The sequence below is a fragment of the Coenobita brevimanus genome, chromosome 27, assembly GCF_032717465.1.
Source record: "Coenobita brevimanus isolate Jiangsu-jjx chromosome 27, ASM3271746v2, whole genome shotgun sequence".
NCBI lineage: Eukaryota > Metazoa > Arthropoda > Malacostraca > Decapoda > Coenobitidae > Coenobita > Coenobita brevimanus.
In genome coordinates this window covers 25,868,339-25,885,409 of record NC_136980.1, presented here as the reverse complement: position 1 = coordinate 25,885,409, position 17,071 = coordinate 25,868,339, and the positions used below count along the sequence as shown (strand labels likewise).

Below are 17,071 nucleotides of genomic sequence, written 5' to 3'. Positions count from 1 at the left end.
GAACAAGAGAGCAAGATAAGTCGTTGCGTATATATACACAACAGCCACCTTTGGCTTTGAAATGAGTATAGAGAAAGTAGGAGGATACAGAAAAGGGTTTGCTGTCAGTTGCTTCAGACAGCTGAGTCTCCGCTAGAAAAAGAAGGTGAGGTTTAGAGGAGGAGAGGTGGTGCTCAACAGAGCGAAAGTTTTATATATATATATATATATATATATATATATATATATATATATATATATATAAAGCCTCTGGTAGTGGGCCTAATCGCTTAATAGTTGTACTGAAGGCTGTCAATGGCTACAGAGGCTGTGAATGGGAATGCATGGAGAAACAAAAAGTTCATCCGAAGTGGTATTATTAATTCTCTATGTGTAAATTATATATTGCATGTGTTACTTGATGCAGTGAAGAGGCTGATAATGTTTTCTATAGAGATTCGACGTTTTATTTTTGACTGAGTTTTTAAAACCCAGGGACATTGTTTATAGGCTCGTGAGTGCTCAAAATAACTGGATAATAATTTTCTCTCTCTCTCCCTCTCTCTCTCTCTCTCTCTCTCTCTCTCTCTCTCTCATAATTCCCCGAGGGTTGTGGCTCAGGCTGCTTACTCTGTAGCTGAAACAGAATATAACAATAGCATCTCAGTGGTGCCAGTCAGTCTCACAAGTGGTGCAGTACGCTCAGTTCTGTTTTCTTTGGTGCTGTAAAGCAATATGGTACATTTACTTATTGCCCGAAGAAGAAAATTGGCATTTTTCCTAAAGTATTTGACACTAAGCATTCTAATGAAATTCTTACAGTGCCTCATTGTTGCAGTCCTGATTTTGCATTTAGGTACGTTCAGGCGATACCCATTTAACATCCTAATTGGAATCAAAAGTCACTATTAAGATCTTCATGACACAAACATCTTGACGTTCACAAAACATTTCTTTTATTTGCTATTTATGCCTGAAAATTTTCTGGTAGACAGGAATTTGGTGTTACTATTAACATCTTGTAATACATCCTAGTAAAGAAAATGTGCATTATTTTCTTGTCTCCGGCAGTTGGTCAGCAGCACGTGGCTGTGGCCATGGACGTGAGAGACAGGAGGAGTGTGGAGGACGCCATGAAGGCAGCACAGGACCAGTGTGGCGCCCCGCCCTCACTGCTAGTCAACTGTGCCGGCTTGACCACCTTCGCTCCCTTCTTAGAGACTGATGATGACACCTGGCAGAAAATTATTGATGTCAATCTGACGGTCAGTTCCAAGCTGTGGCAATCAGTTGAGTGAATGATATTCCATGAATAAAAGGTAACAGAGCATGGAGCAGACTATAATGAAATTAATACTGTTACACAAATTACATTGAGTCTTATATAACTGTCATCTTGAACTCCGCAGGGAATTTTCTTGGTAACCCAGGCTTTCACAACATCACTGCTGGAAAATGGGAAGGATTCCAAGGGTGCAATAGTGAACATTGCAAGTATTTTGGGGAAAACTGGCTATTCCCTTACAAGTGCTTATAGTGCCAGCAAAGGAGGAGTTATTTCACTCACCAAGACATGTGCTGCGGAATTGGCGAGGTAGGTAAACCATATAAGCTTGAAAACAATGGACTGATCATGGTTTTCATATACAGTTTGTGCATTGATGTTGGTAATTATTTCTCTCATATATATATATATATATATATATTTCAGCCCGACACAGTCATCCACAAGAGAACCCACTAATCTTAAATAATATACAGATCAATCCTGGATCATCTTTGAACATGCGTGGCGTTTCATTCACTCAGGACTTATCGTATTGCATCTGTTGTAAAATCTGTCTCCAAGAGATTACGTGTGGTAAGCCGACTCCATACCTTCTTTACCCCTGCACAGTTGTTAACTTCATACACGGGTTTTATTCGCCCCTGTGTAGAGTACCACTCTCATATGTGGGGAGGCTCCCCACATACAGCTCTTCTTAACCCGTCACGTCCTGAGGTTTTCCGCACCTCCGACATCCCCCAGTCCCGAGGTTTTTTCGAAAAAAAATTTTTGGCTAAAACCTTCGCTTTTGGTGAGAAACATCGAAAATTCATAGAGAAATCGCTCACGTGAGGTTTACAATACTCAATTCAGGTAAGAGTTCCTCCTTACCTGACTGGGTTTTCTAACATGTTGGCACCAAAGAAAACGAGTTCTATGGGAGGGTAACTATTTTGTCCACTCATAAACGGTATTTATTTATTTACTTGGTACTAATTTATATGTAGTATGAGAGTATATTGGTTTTCAAGCAGTAATATAGGCATTATAAGCATTGTTTCACTCACTAACTAATCACCATTCATGACCTTTTTTTTCCCACATTACCTGATCATCATTTCTGACTGTTTCTTCCTGTAATGCTATGTAAACCTTGTCCTCCACATTGTCATCGATTGGGGAATCACTCTGGCCCTGAATGTCTTTATTGGCCAGGTCAATGGTAACAGGTGAATTGCAGAGACAATGGCGTGAGGGGGGGAGGGGGGAGGTTATGCGGTGTAAGGCATTGTCCCTCCTTGGCATCTTGTAGAGGAATAGAGGAAGGTGTCCCGTGTATACATACGAAAAATCACGTGCGAAAACTGAAAATTGTGCAAATTAGGGACCTTGCAATTGCACGACGTACCAGTACGTCGCTGGGACTGGCAAAGGCAAATTGTTGCAACGTACCCATAAGTCGACGGGATGGGGCGGGTTAACTGGGTAGAGTCAAAGGTTTTTTGTCTCATTAACTCTACTCCTCTTACAGGCTTCCTTCAACCTCTGTCTCTTCACCACACTGTTGCATCTTTATCTCTTTTCTATCGCAACTTCAATGTCATTGCTCCTCTGAACTGTCTGCTTGCATCCCTCCACTTCTACAACGGGTGCGTAGCACCAGTCTAGCATCAAACTTTCATCCCTTTTCTGTCCAACTCTCTAATGCAAGAGAGAACCGTTACTCCCAGCCCTTCATTTATGCAACAGGTCAACTCTGTAACACTCTCCCTCTCTTTGTATTTCCTATTTCCTATGATCTCCAGTGTTTCAAAAGCAGTGTGTCGAGGCATCTCAAAATGAATGGATCTTGAATTTGGTTCTTTGGAAGGAACGGTTTGCAGGCTCCTGGCCTTGGTTCCTTCTTTCTTGCATTAAAATAAATAAATAAATAAATAAATTTTAATATATATATATATATATATATATATATATATATATTTATATATACTGTATATATATATATTGTGTGTGTGTGTTATGATTCCTCCATACTGAAGTGTAAGTTACTGAAATTGCTTACCATTTCAGCAAAGCCATTCGCGTAAACTGTGTGATACCTGCACTGATTGACACACCAATGGGAGCAATGTTACCTGATGAACTACAGGAGCTGTTCAAGCGGCTCGCACCATTGGGTAGACTTGGCCATCCTGAAGGTTAGTGCAGGCAATGAGCTGGTTGGTAGGGCGATGTCAGCAGATGACTGGTGGCTGGATTTGTGAGGTGATAGTACTTAATTAGATGGATGTAGACGTCTGACACCAGGAGGAAGAGTGGTTGGCAGGGCGAACTGTCATTTTTGTTCCATGCTTCACTAAGCACTTTATGTACAGATTCTTTTCTCCATAGTTCTGCTGTTACACAGACTAAATAAATTCACATTATACAAATGGACACAAAATTAGCTAGAGAACAGAAATGCATTTTGAATTATTTCATCCAACCTAAGTAAATGATATAAAGTGAATGAAGTCGAATGACTTAGAATTTCCTAGGCAACTCTTTATATTCTTTCACTCCTGATGCGAATACCGAATCAGATTAATAAAGGTAGGAAAGAAATCACGTGAATCCAGCGGTATTATCAGATTTACGGTAAAACTGAATATAAACGAAAAATGGTACCTCTTTTTTTTTTTTCACCAAGGAGAAAGAGTCTGACGGCACCAAGTCAGTTGTGAATAATCCAATAATTGTTTCCTGTACATGACCGATATTTCCTTTGCAAACCATTTGCGTTATATTAACAAAAGCAGTGACTGCCATGCATGCTAACACTGTCAAAAACACAGTAACACAGTAACAATGACAATTTTCTTTGTGTTCTGAAATAAGTTTTACATTTATTTTAGTCGGTATGACATCTCATCTCTTCCTGCTCTACAATATATTCATCAGAACGGTGATGTCCTATGCCCCCCCAGCATGGGCCTGCTTCTTATCTAACACCTACTATAGTATCTTGCAGACCATACAGAACAACGTCCCACGCATCATTACTTGCTGCACTAAAACCACTCCCACAGCTCATTTACTTTCAAACTAAAGTCCTCGCTACTCCCAAAGCTCAATTATTCTTTGAAACTAAAGTCCTCGCTGTTAGACACAATTGAGCTTATAAAATAGTTACGCAGAAGCATTACAAGACCATTCTCAACAGCATCCCACCTCCAAATATCCCAACACTAGCAATGAAGAAACACCTACATACTCATTTCCCATGCAGGACGATACAACATCTCAGTAAAAACACTGTATTACAAGTCCCTCCTATCAAACTTTACCACAAACAGAGGTATCCTAAGATAGAAGTGATCAAATACAACTAGCTAGATATAAATCAGGACATCACCTAATTCTCTTTAGTTGCCAGTTTTGGTTTAGATTGGGTGGAACTAAATACTACACATGTCCCGCTTCTGGAATGGGCCCACACAATATAACACACATAATGGAGCTCTGTACAGCACATACCACACTAAGATGCAGACGCAGCATCAATGGGGTAGAGAATCTGTGGGACGAACCCAGCGGGGCAGTTGCTTACCTGTGGTTGGTGGGTCTGCTTGGCCAGGCTGACTGGGATTAAGCAACAACTACAACAACATAGGAGTCATGTCCTAAGCCCTCCTGCAGAAAATTATATTATGAAAATTAGTATAAGTGGCAGAATCGGTGTAGAGGCGGCTGCAGTCCTAGTGATCCCAGGTTCGAATCCCGGCTGGGGCAGGGAACAGTTTAAGGATTTGAATTTCTTAAAAACCAGACTTTTCTGATCTTCCAAATGACCCCCTGACATGTCATAAATGTATTGTACTCCTGGCCCGGGATTCACAAACGGCTGCTGGGCGACAGTGCCGCACGACGTCATACGAGAGTTAACGATCATCCCTCAAGGGCGATTCACAAACGCTGTATTTGGCTCCCTTCCAAATCTCTTCCGTAGCGAGTAGGGATTTTTCTGGGAAAAATTTACTCGACCAATCAGCAGCCACCGATCTATCACGTGGCTGAATTTATTGTGGAGATGCAGGACTACTGGGCCCCAAGGAGGACTACTGGGACTTGGGAATAGGCCCTGAAGCCTTTGCCCAGAGTCAGACAAGTAAAAAAAAAAATTGGAGTAACAGGTAAACTGGTAAAATCTGTGTCCTGCTAAGGCTTACCCCCGAATTACTGAAAAGACTGCAGCCAGGGGGTAGGTAAACAAATCAGATGGTAAGACCTTCTATATTCAGTGGTGACAACGTTAACAAGAATCAGCACTCAGAGAGTGCAACACCTGCACCTAACAAATGGTTTAAGGAAGGAATATTCGACTTGGCCCAGTGACGCAAACTTTCTAGCGATTGATCTTAAAATCGAATTTCTTTGTCCTTGCCTGACTCTACCCTTCACTAAGGTTGGTCCTAATTGAATCAGACTTGACTGAACTGTTCTTATCTGTGACAATGACCTTTTAATTTTTTCTCAGAATCAATAATCTTCATCAATGGGTTACCCATCAATTCTTCCATTAACTTTGCTCCAAACTGTAACCAAAACTGTCCGTGTTGTACAGATGATATTTTACCTTGCCCTCAGGCCCTGACTGTTGACTGAATGATCTTATAACCGAGCACTTTCGTCCTTATCTTTCCTTCAACACCCACCAAATTTACTCTATATCGGATTTAAATAATTTAATCTGACCCTGACATTTGATCTTGACCTTTGCTCTTTCTCTGTGGCCTTTTTGCCTTTGGCTGATTGTTCTCGGAATCAAGTGTCTTCATCCTTGCATTGCCTGAACCCTTGCAGAAAGCTTGGTGCAAACTGGACAAAAGCTGTGTAAGTAAATCTTACTTAGAGAAGTCAACCTATTTGCTGATCCTCAACTGTTCCCCCAAGCTTGGTCCAAACAAGATACAATTTTTTTACACACACAGTTAGACCCTTGAATCCTTCCTGACTTTGACCTTTGAATCCTTGCTCTAAAACCTAATCCCTCCACTCTTTCCTTAACCGCAACTCTCCCACCAAGTTTGTTCTGAATCAGACAAAACCTGTTAAGCTTAACCTTAACATGTGACCTAGACCTGTGACTTGTTGGTCTCCAAAAAAAAAAAAAAAAAAAAAAAATGTTCAGCTACTTAAGTAATCCTTAACCCTTCCACAGAATTGTTGAAAATCAGATCTAAACTCAGTTACGGTATTTTCTGCACACACACACACACACACACACACACACACACACACACACACACATGTGTTATGGAAAGCATTACACCTGCCTGTGCAGGTGCAAAAATTTCTAACGCCATGAGCTTATAAAATATATTTTTATCATCCAATCCTTTTCTGCATCACAGGGATCATTGGGTTTCAGGCCTAGAGTGCTCACTCCCAACATGTAAAGCAAGGATGGCCAGCGTCACTGGGCCCTGAGTGCCATCATGTAAGCAATTAACTGCAACCACCCCCCAAATGGATTGTAGTATCAGCCCCATCGTATTGGAGAGCCTTAACCTACTAGACCACCACGCGTCCATTTCGCTATATGGTTACCACCCAGTGGGTTAGTTTCCTGGTCGTCATACATATAATACTTGCTCATAGCACCAAATCTGAATTCTGGTGCCATTGCTTGTTGTGCTGTTGAGCCGTCAGAACTCTATCATGGTTTCTCATAAGCGGTTATTTTTTTCCCGACACGACACTTTGTCCATAACTTCTGGCTTTGTAAACCTCCTTTGGCAGTAGCTGACACCATGTCTTCATTCAATTAATCGCAGGCACTTTCAGAAACGATTCTTAGATAATCAGGAGTCATTTAGAAGATGATGACAGTGCCATTATTAGGCAGTGGCATGGGCTTCCATAGCTGAGTTAAGACATTTTTACCTACAACAGACTTGTCTCTCCTCAGATTTTTCATAAAGAAATACGTGAGTATTAAACGTATTGCAACCAAATAAGGTAAGCCTAACATAATTATTGTATCACAGTACCACTGTTGAATTCCTAATCACGCTCTTAAAGTACAATAATTTCGGAAGCACTAGTAACAGAATGTGTATTGACCTGTTCTCGATAGCGTGGTACTTGTAGAAAGATAGGGAAGTCGATTGTGGATCGCCAAGCACAGCCAGAATGAAGTCGTGAGATGTAGTGTCAATGAGGTAGGTTACAGCACTCTTGGGTTACGGAGTTTTATTGCACGGTTATATCAATAATGAATTACAGCGTAAAAGAGCGTGATGGCCAAGTCTCCTAATGACCCTAGTGTCGGGACTTCTCTCTAGCCCCTCTCTCCCCTTTCTGATCTGAAGGGAATCTCTCCGATATTATATACAGCTTGGAGAGGATTTGTGTGTGTGATGTAGTGCCTATTAGATTTCCATTCACATGGACTAACCGACTAGGGCCGGTTACTTCACGTGTTCGAATACGTCATGAAAGTCTTGGTTGTCTTGACTACGAGGATGTCTGAAATACATCATACGGTTTGGTTAAGGATTCTTGATGGTCTGGGACAACAAGATTGTGGTTAGACATTATATGAATTGACATTCCTAGTGAGAAGCTGTGTACGACTCCAGCAGACACTACATCCTGTGTATTGTGTTTATGAGATGTCTATATAATGCCTATATAATGCCTACATATAGCTCGGTCACACCCCTGTCGTACCAACGACAGTAAATATTGTCATAAGGTATTAATGCATACTATATACACATTACAATCAACTTGTAACCTAATTAAGTGAAATACATAATACTGTCAAAGTAACTTAACTGTATGAATATTGTATACTTGCAGTTACATTGTGTTAATGCTGTTGCAGTTACATCATTTTAATGCAACTGCTACGCAAGTGTGATTGTAACATAACATTGTGTTACTGCACCTGTTACATAATTGTGTTTGCCATAAAACTGCAGTTACATCTTGTTAATGCAAATGTTACATAACTGTGTTTGCCATAGAACTGTAGTTACATCTTGTTAATGCAACTGTTACATAATTGTGTTGGCCATAAAACTGTAGTTACATCTTGTTGATGCAACTTTTACATAATATGGTTGTAACAAATTGAAGTTACATAAATGTGGCAATTGTAACGAAACTGCAGTAATCACAAGTGTGGTCATTGTAGCTATATAACTGACACATATGTATATAATGTATACAATCCTAGCAATACAATCATATCATGAATCACCCATATTTGATGTACTTGTTTATGTGAGACACCATAGGTGTATTGGCTTAGTTATGTTGCACAGAGTACAGTAAGCCCTCTATAATGCGGGTTAATTGGGGGGAACCCTATGTCAAATTATCCAAAAATCCGAATTATTGGAGCTCATGTTTGCCCCTATCCCCAAATCACACCCATGCTCACTAAAACATGTCTTTTTCACAAAGAACATTGAACATTAAAGTATATTATTACTTAATATTCAAAGAGTACACAATTCAATAAATAAAATAGTGTCAAACCTAGATAATGAAGTCTTGCAACACAGTAGTAGAGTACAGTACACTTAGCTGTACAGAAGGTACTGTATAGTTTTTTAAAAATTACATTTATTACTACACTTATCACTACAAATACTGTTCACATCCACTTATCACTGGAACCCTTTTCGGACTTGTCTCAGTTCGAATTTCTATCCAAATTAGAATTATTTGTCTGATGGTCAAAAAAGGTCCGAATTAACCAATTTCCGAATTATTCAGGTTTGAATTAGAGAGGGTTTACTGTATACTTAAATTTAAATGATATTATATGTAACTCCATGTTGTTTTATTTTATATAAAATTATATACACAATATTTACAATATATACAGTGTTCACTTAGTTTCCTTTGTACCACACATTACTTGATACTATAGTCCTCCAAAGGTTGTGAAGTTAACTTGATATGTTTGCTCATTTTTATATTCATCCTTAGGTACAGGTTGCAAGTACTAATGTGTGTGGTTAAGTATAACACACTATTGCTAGCTCCATTTGTGTTAGGCATATCCACTTGATTTTCCTTGTCACCGTAAAATGAAGGATACATGTGTACTTATATTTTGATTCTCTGGTTTTACTAGATTTTCAAATGTATGTTATACATGTTGGTGTAAGGATATTGTCTATCAATGTGTATATACATAAGGTTGTTATGAAGTAGTACTAGTAGAGGATGGAGGGTGAAGACTGACGAAGAGAGTGTATGTGAGTGAGGTGGAGGGGGGAAGAGGGAGGTTGAGGCTGAGGATGAGATGGAGGGATGATGTGGAGGGATGGGATGGAGAGGTATACGAGAGAGGGGGGTGTGAGTTGGGAGCAGGGTAGTGAAATGGCAGGGGACAGGACGACGTGGAGGCGATTTGTTTGTGATCACCCTGAACAGGATTGAGGCATCTGGCAATAGATAGATAGATAGACAGACTATTAATCCTTTAACCGCGGGTCGTCATTTGCGTGATGCTCGGGAGCAAGGGATCATACTGTGGGGCGTCACTTTTGTGATTCTGTGTTATTTTGAATTCGCCCAGGGTTTCAAGTGATGGCTTGTATCATCTATCAGTACTACCACTGTCCAGCTATACTCAAATCTGCTAATGTCATCTGTACTCCCATCGACTGTTGACAATTTAGCCATTTTTCCCCTCTCCTTGACTCCCCTCCTTACCTCCCCTCCATTACCCTCTCCTCCCGCCTGCCCAGCTGCACTGTGCTACACAAATTCTGGACGGATTTTTCCAATCATTTTATCCATTGAAATGTGCCCTATGTCCTATTCTTATACAAAATTATATATAAAAGAAAGAGAAAAGATAATTGATACTGCCATACATCTGGAATGGGCTAATAATCACCTAGCAATACCCCACGTGCACTTGTTCGCTAATTTTCCCTGTTTATTTCCCCTTGAAATGTGCTTTATGACCTATTCTCGTATAATTTTCCCTGTTTATTTCCCCTTGAAATATGCTGTATGACCTATTCTCGTAATAAAAATATATATAAGAAAGGGAGACGTCTAAATGATATTTACATTCACCTGGAACTTCTTAATTTATTATGTATTGTCTCGATTTCCTGCCAATCATTTCATGGCATATAAAATAGCAGTTGTCACGACGCTGACATTGTCAGCCCTTCACTGCCCCTAGGCAACAACATTCAGTTTACTGTCATCTGTCGAGGTGAAACCATGTTGGATTCGTGCCTGTCCAATTCCGCTGCTTCTCAGTCCCCTGCAAAAGGCCATGTGACCTCTACCCCTACTAAACCTCGTGTGGGAAAGGGTAAAGGGCTAAGTGATTGGTGTGGAACGTGAACTGGCTAATATATCAATGATAATGATGGACAGTGACTATGATCTTTCTGGTGACTCTAAAACAGTGCAAGTGGAATGTAAATAATGTGTAAATAGCAAGTGAAAGCAATGAATGTAAATATAATTGAATAGAGGAAAATAGTTTTATAAGGTACTGCAAGTGACTGTGCATAACAGTGTGTAAGTAAAATAGAAATGTAAGTAATGTAAATAAAATATTGGATGTAAGTAGAAACGTAAATAATTATTATATAAGAATACGGGTATAAATACTTGGAGTAATGAAAGTGAAAGTGAAGGCTTCGCTCTAGCGTGTATAAACTCTTGGAGTGATGAAAGTGAAAGTGAAAGCTTTGCTCTCTACGCTAGTTTACTGAACGAGAAAGTAATGCCAGGAGTGAAAATAAACTACTAGTACTGAAAGAAACTTATGGATAAATATTGTATACTGTATATAAATTAGTGTAATAAAGTACTAGGCATATAAAGTGTGAGTGTGCTTATACATAATAAATGACAGCTCCGCCTCAGAATACCATCAGGGAATGAGCGAGGGTGGAAAGCTCGTATGCGTTTGTAATTTACATTGCTTTCACATGGTTTTTTTTTTGGACCATGGACTCCAAACTACTTTAACCCCTCCATGGCCACCGGCGTCATTTGAGCGCGGCCTGTAAAAAACTGCAAAAATTTTTGGGAAGTGAATGAACGTTCTGAACGTCTTCACACTGACCTACACTACACTCCCATACACCCCATCAAGCAGTTCAGAGCCTGGTGTTGTGATGAGTGGATTTTTTATTATTTTGCTCCTGGCCATGCCTTAACAAGCACTACTACACCCATTATCTCGACCCATGCAGAACATATCATCTTTGTCCTATCTTGCAAAACACGCACAACCACCTGTTTACGATTATGGAGTAATACAGGCACATTAAAAAAAACATGATAATAAGAGAAAAATACATTTTTATCTTGGTATCTTTACCTATTTGCTCAGGTTTGCTGTAATGGTTTGGATCATTTGATGCAGTGCAACTTATAGAAAACTGTGAAAACTTTCTGGAAGTGAACGAAAATCTGGGACTTGAGACTGACCTTGACTTCACCCTCTCACGTATCATCTGTCAGTTCACCACCTGCTGTCGTGACGGGTGGATGTACGATTTTTTCGCTCGTGGCCATGCCTAAACATGCATAGTTACACTTATTATCTCGATCCAGACAGAAAATACGATTTCTTTCCTCCCTTGCAAAACACACACAAGCACCCTGTTTACGAGACAGCAGTATATATTGGGAAAATAACATGGTAAAATGATAAAGATGAACATAAAATGATAAAGATGAACCTGTTATGACGGAAAAAATACGTTTTCCCCCATCTGTAAACGTATTTATTTCTGCTTTACATCTGTATTCGCAATAATTAGACTTATTCTTAGTTCTGAAACTGCATTACGATTTTATTTTTAGAAATGCTCGTGGTATGGGAGCTGAAAGTTGTGACTCAATTTCCGTATTGCTAATCAGACTGACCCTCCACTTTATTCTCCCGTGGCAGAGTCTAGCCTTGGAGGACGTGCCGTTTTCTCATTTAGGAGAGAAAATTCAACTCTTTTGCTCCCTTTTCCAAGCATGGGCACAACGATAACGTAAAACATAACTCGAAACTACCATAAACATATTTTATATCAAAAAGGTGAAAATGTATTCATGACATTTTTTTTTTTCCAGCCATCCTAACAGATTATATACTGAAATCATTCGATATCATCATATCTCATATATGCACAACATTTCAGCACCAATCGCATTGTTTTGGGAGGTAAAAAAAACAATAACAACACCTGCCCAGTTGCGATGCGGCAGTCCCCTGGGCGGCGATATCAGTTGCCGATATTTCTGCAACCTCCACACTTCATTGCAAGCTACCAAATGCATCTAGGAAGCTGGGATTTGCACTCTTAGGTGCATCTGAACTTTCTCTTCATTATGGCAAGAAAAAAAAATCAATTTTCGAAACTTCAAAAAATGGCCCCGGTGTTGGCCTGGGGTGCACGGAAAATTCTGGGCCTTCAGCCACGGAGGGGTTAAATTAATAGAATAGTGTTTGTAGTTATAATATCAGGCAGTGGTAACCATATTACGGGGTATCAGAAAGTGTAAAGTGAAGACTTCGTTACCCAGTGTCAGAAGTCTCCAGAAGTCCTACGGTAGTCGACGTAGGCTCAACAAACATCCCAGGAGAAAGCTAAAGGTATGTGCCATATGGTTATGTAATTATAATATTCTAGGACTAATAACTGAATTTTGGTAAATATTTTTAAAAAGTCAGTCGGAGTGCGATTATCCCAGCGGGACACACACACCACACTCCTGACATCCCTGCGGTTAAAGGGTTAAACTAATAGAGTAAATGTTCAACTCACTGATATCAACTGTGGTGGGAATACTGGCTAGGATGCTGCAGCTGATGATAGTGATGTTTGCTGACGAGTGTTGGCAGGGTCTGGTTGGGGCAGGTTAGGGTCGTGGTATGGCTTCATCAGCATTCGGTGTCGTTGTCCCCATTCAGCTAATGATGACACACTGCTGCCTCACTCTGGGACTCATGGTGGAGATGATGGTGATGGTGGTAGCGTTGGAGAAGGTGGAGATCGTGGTAGAGGGTGATGGAGGTAGGAGGAGGGAGGAATGGAGGTCAGATATGCTGATACATCACCATGCTGGGTCAACACTGTTAGCACAGTACAGATGCACTTCCTCCTTTCTCATTTTTGCGCGTAATGTATTGCTGCTGTTGTTTCTCGTAATCATGGAGTTGTGGTTGTGGTGCTTAGGTTCGATTAAGGGCGAAGTTGCATTGATGCTCCAACAGCTAAATAAAGGAAGGCTACTGATATAAAAAAGAAAAGAGATGATGACAATATTCAATAAATTTATGACAGTACAAGATATGTAACTGTCTGCAACCCAGCCAAAGTTTCATCAGTTAAGAACAACATTATTTACAGAAAGTAGGGCTGAGGATTGCAGCATCCTCAAAACGTAATATTGGAGATACGGTGAAAAAATAAAATAAAATAAAGGAAGGAAAAATAGAAAGTGTAGTATACAGTATACCGCACAGTGGATGCTCAAAAATGTACATAGGGGAAACTGGACAAGGAATGGACACAAAGTTAGCAGAATACAAAGCAGATGTACAGTGTCACAGAGTATGTAATTCCCTAGTGTTGCACATACATCAGCACAATCATTTGCCCAAGTTGGAAGAAGCTTCTGTCACTTAAAAAGATCTGAATAAACGAATGAGAAAATTAGTGGAAGCACCTTATATTTGTGTAAAAAAGTAACTATACATAGGAATAGATTTTTCATCCCATGTAGGTATACAGCAAGGATAGCATTAACCCGAGGTGTCCCATCGAAGTATGGGTACATCACAACGTTTTGTCACAGCTAGACTCATCGACGTACCAGTACGTCGCACAATTGCAAGGATCACAATTTCCACAATTTTCAATTTTCGTGCGTGATTTTTGGAATGTATATGCAGGACACCTTCCTCTACAAGGTGGGAGGCAGGGACAATGCCTTACCCCGCATGACCTCCCCCTCTCCGCATGCCATTGTCTCGGCAATTCACCCGTTACCAGTGACCTGGCCAATAAAGACATTCAGGGCCAGAGTGATTCCCCAGTCGATGACAATGTGGAGGACAAAGTTTTCGTAGCATTAGAGGAAGAAACAGTCAGAAATGATGATCAGGTAATGTCGCCCAAAAAGGTCAGGTATGTTGATGTGTTAGTGAGTGAAACAATGCTTATATTGCCTATATTTGTGAGCAGTAGACTGTAGCACCAGTCGAGCAGGGCAGTACTCCCAAGGTGGATGGAAAGCTGATGACAGGGAGTGCTGGAGCTCCCGTTTCATCAGCCCTCAGGACTAGTTCCTGACCATCCCCCTTTCCTGAACTTTTTCAGTGTCTCAGTTACACAGAGAGTAGGCCAGCATGCTCTCCAGTACAAATTTCTCTATCTTCACCAAACTACATGCACAGTACACACTACACTTCCTATTCAAAAATCAACAAAAATGGCATCTATTAATCAAGCCTCGGAGTCCCCAGGGGGGGGGGACATAAATGCCCCCGCCATCTGCCCCTCTCCCGGTGATGACTCGAGGTGCCTGGAACCACTGTCTGACTCTCTTCTTCTTCATTTCTGCAACATTCGCGGCCTTTCATCTAACTTTCGCTCTGTTGAGCACCACCTCTCCTCCTCTAAACCTCACCTTCTTTTTCTGACGGAGACTCAGCTGTCTGAGGCAACCGACAGCAAACCCTTTTCTGTATCCTCCTACTTTCTCTATACTCATTTCAAAGCCAAAGGTGGCTGTTGTTTATACATACGCAACGACTTATCTTGCTCTCATGTTCCTGAACTTGATTCTTCTGAATTCTCCACACCCTGGCTTCGGCTTTCCTGTCATTCTCTGACTAAATATATCTGTGCTGTTTACTTATCCCCTAATTCTACTATCAAAAATTCTTCGACTATCTTACTTCTACGATGGAACACATTCTGTCCATTTCTCCTTTCTCTGAAATCTCCATTCTTGAAGATTTCAATGTTCACCACCACCTTTGGCTCTCCTCTCCTTTCACGGATCCACCTGGTGAACAAGCCTACATCTTTTCTATCCTTAATGACCTAGAGCAGCTTGTACAGCACCCTACCCATATCCCTGACTGCCTTGGAGAGAGCTCCAACATACTTGACCTCTTCCTCACAACTAATCCTTCTGCTTACTCTATTAATCTTTTCTCTCCATTGGGCTCCTCCGATCACAACCTTATTACCTTAACCTGTCCTATCACTCCAGTATGGCCTGTGGACCCTCCAGGGAAACGTCGTCTCTGGCATTTTGGAGCCGCGAACTGGGAGGCCCTTAGGCAGTACTTCTTTGATTTTCCCTGGAATGATTATTGCTTCCATGGCCGTGAGCCATCTGAGTGTGCTTTGCGCATTACGGAGGTTATTCTCTCGGGCATGGAAGCATACATTCCTTTCTCATATCCTTTGACTAACGCAAGAAAGCCTTGGTTTAAGCACGCTTGTTCTAATGCTGTCCGCAACAAGGAGAAGGCCTACAAAAGGTACCGGAGCCAAACCACCCCTGAATCACATCATCTTTACGTTTCTGCCCGGAATCGTGCTAAGTCTGTTCTTCGCTCTACTAAAAATAATTTCATCCATACTAAATGCTCTCAACTCTCCAACTCGAATTCTTCCCACTCCTCCTGGCACCTTGCCAAAAATCTTTCTAACAACTTTACCTCATCATCCTTCCCTCCTCTTTTCTACACTGATGGTTCTGTAGCTATTTCTTCTACTGATAAAGCAGATCTCTTCGCACAGACTTTCTCCTCCAATTCCACCTTGGACGATTCCAGTGCTGTTCCTCCACCACTTCTCCCCTCTGACTTCCTCATGGCTGACATTAAAATTTCTTCAGTTGATGTATTTTCTGCCATCACTGGCCTCAGTACTAACAAGGCATATGGGACTGATGGGGTCCCTCCTTTTGTTCTCAAGAACTGTGCTTCTGTGCTTACACCCTGCCTAGGCAAACTCTTTCGCCTTTGTCTGTCAACTTGTACCTTTCCTTCTGGCTGGAAGTTTGCTCTCATTCAGCCAGTCCCAGAGAAGGGTGACCACTCCCAACCCTCCAACTATCGTCCAATTGCTTTAACGTCCTGTATTTCAAAAGTTTTCGAGTCAATTCTTAATAGAAAAATTTTAAGGCATCTTTCCTATCACAACCTTCTTTCCGATTGTCAGTATGGGTTCCGTCAGGGACACTCCACTGATGATCTTCTCACCTACCTTTCAGACTCCTGGTCATCCTCCTTTCGGGACTTTGGTGAAAGCTTTGCCATTGCACTTGACATCTCAAAGGCTTTCGATCGAGTGTGGCATAAATCTTTAATTTCCAAACTGCCCTCCTACGGTTTCTATCCTTCTATCTGTGCCTTGATCGCTAGCTTCCTTTCTGGTCGTTCTATAGCCGCTGTTGTAGACGGCCATCGTTCTTCTCCTAGATCTATCAACAGTGGTGTTCCTCAGGGCTCTGTCCTATCACCAACTCTCTTCCTTTTATTCATCAATGATCTTCTGAGCTGTACATCTAACCCTATCCACTCATACGCTGATGACTCCACCCTTCACCTTTCCATTCGGTTCCCGCAACGCCCATCTCAACAGTTACTTCAAAAAGCAAGGGATGAGGCTATGGCACACCTAATGTCTGACTTGGCTTGTATCGCTGACTGGGGTAAAAATAATATGGTTGTCTTTAATGCATCTAAGACTCAGTTCTTACACCTATCAACCCGACAAAATCTTCCACAGGTATACCCATTAATGTTTAATAATATTCAGCTTA

At 41.0% G+C, this 17,071-nt stretch overlaps 1 protein-coding gene across 1 annotated transcript in view; it reads left to right on the top strand.

Annotated features, from left to right (window-relative positions):
* The first annotated feature begins 294 nt into the window (after positions 1-294).
* LOC145394517 (uncharacterized) overlaps positions 295-17,071 on the top strand; it is a 160,748-nt gene continuing 143,971 nt past the window's right edge. The window contains 4 exon segments of the mRNA XM_080268358.1: positions 295-352; positions 1,051-1,244; positions 1,389-1,573; positions 3,317-3,444. Coding sequence (XP_080124484.1) covers positions 295-352; positions 1,051-1,244; positions 1,389-1,573; positions 3,317-3,444 — 565 coding nt within the window.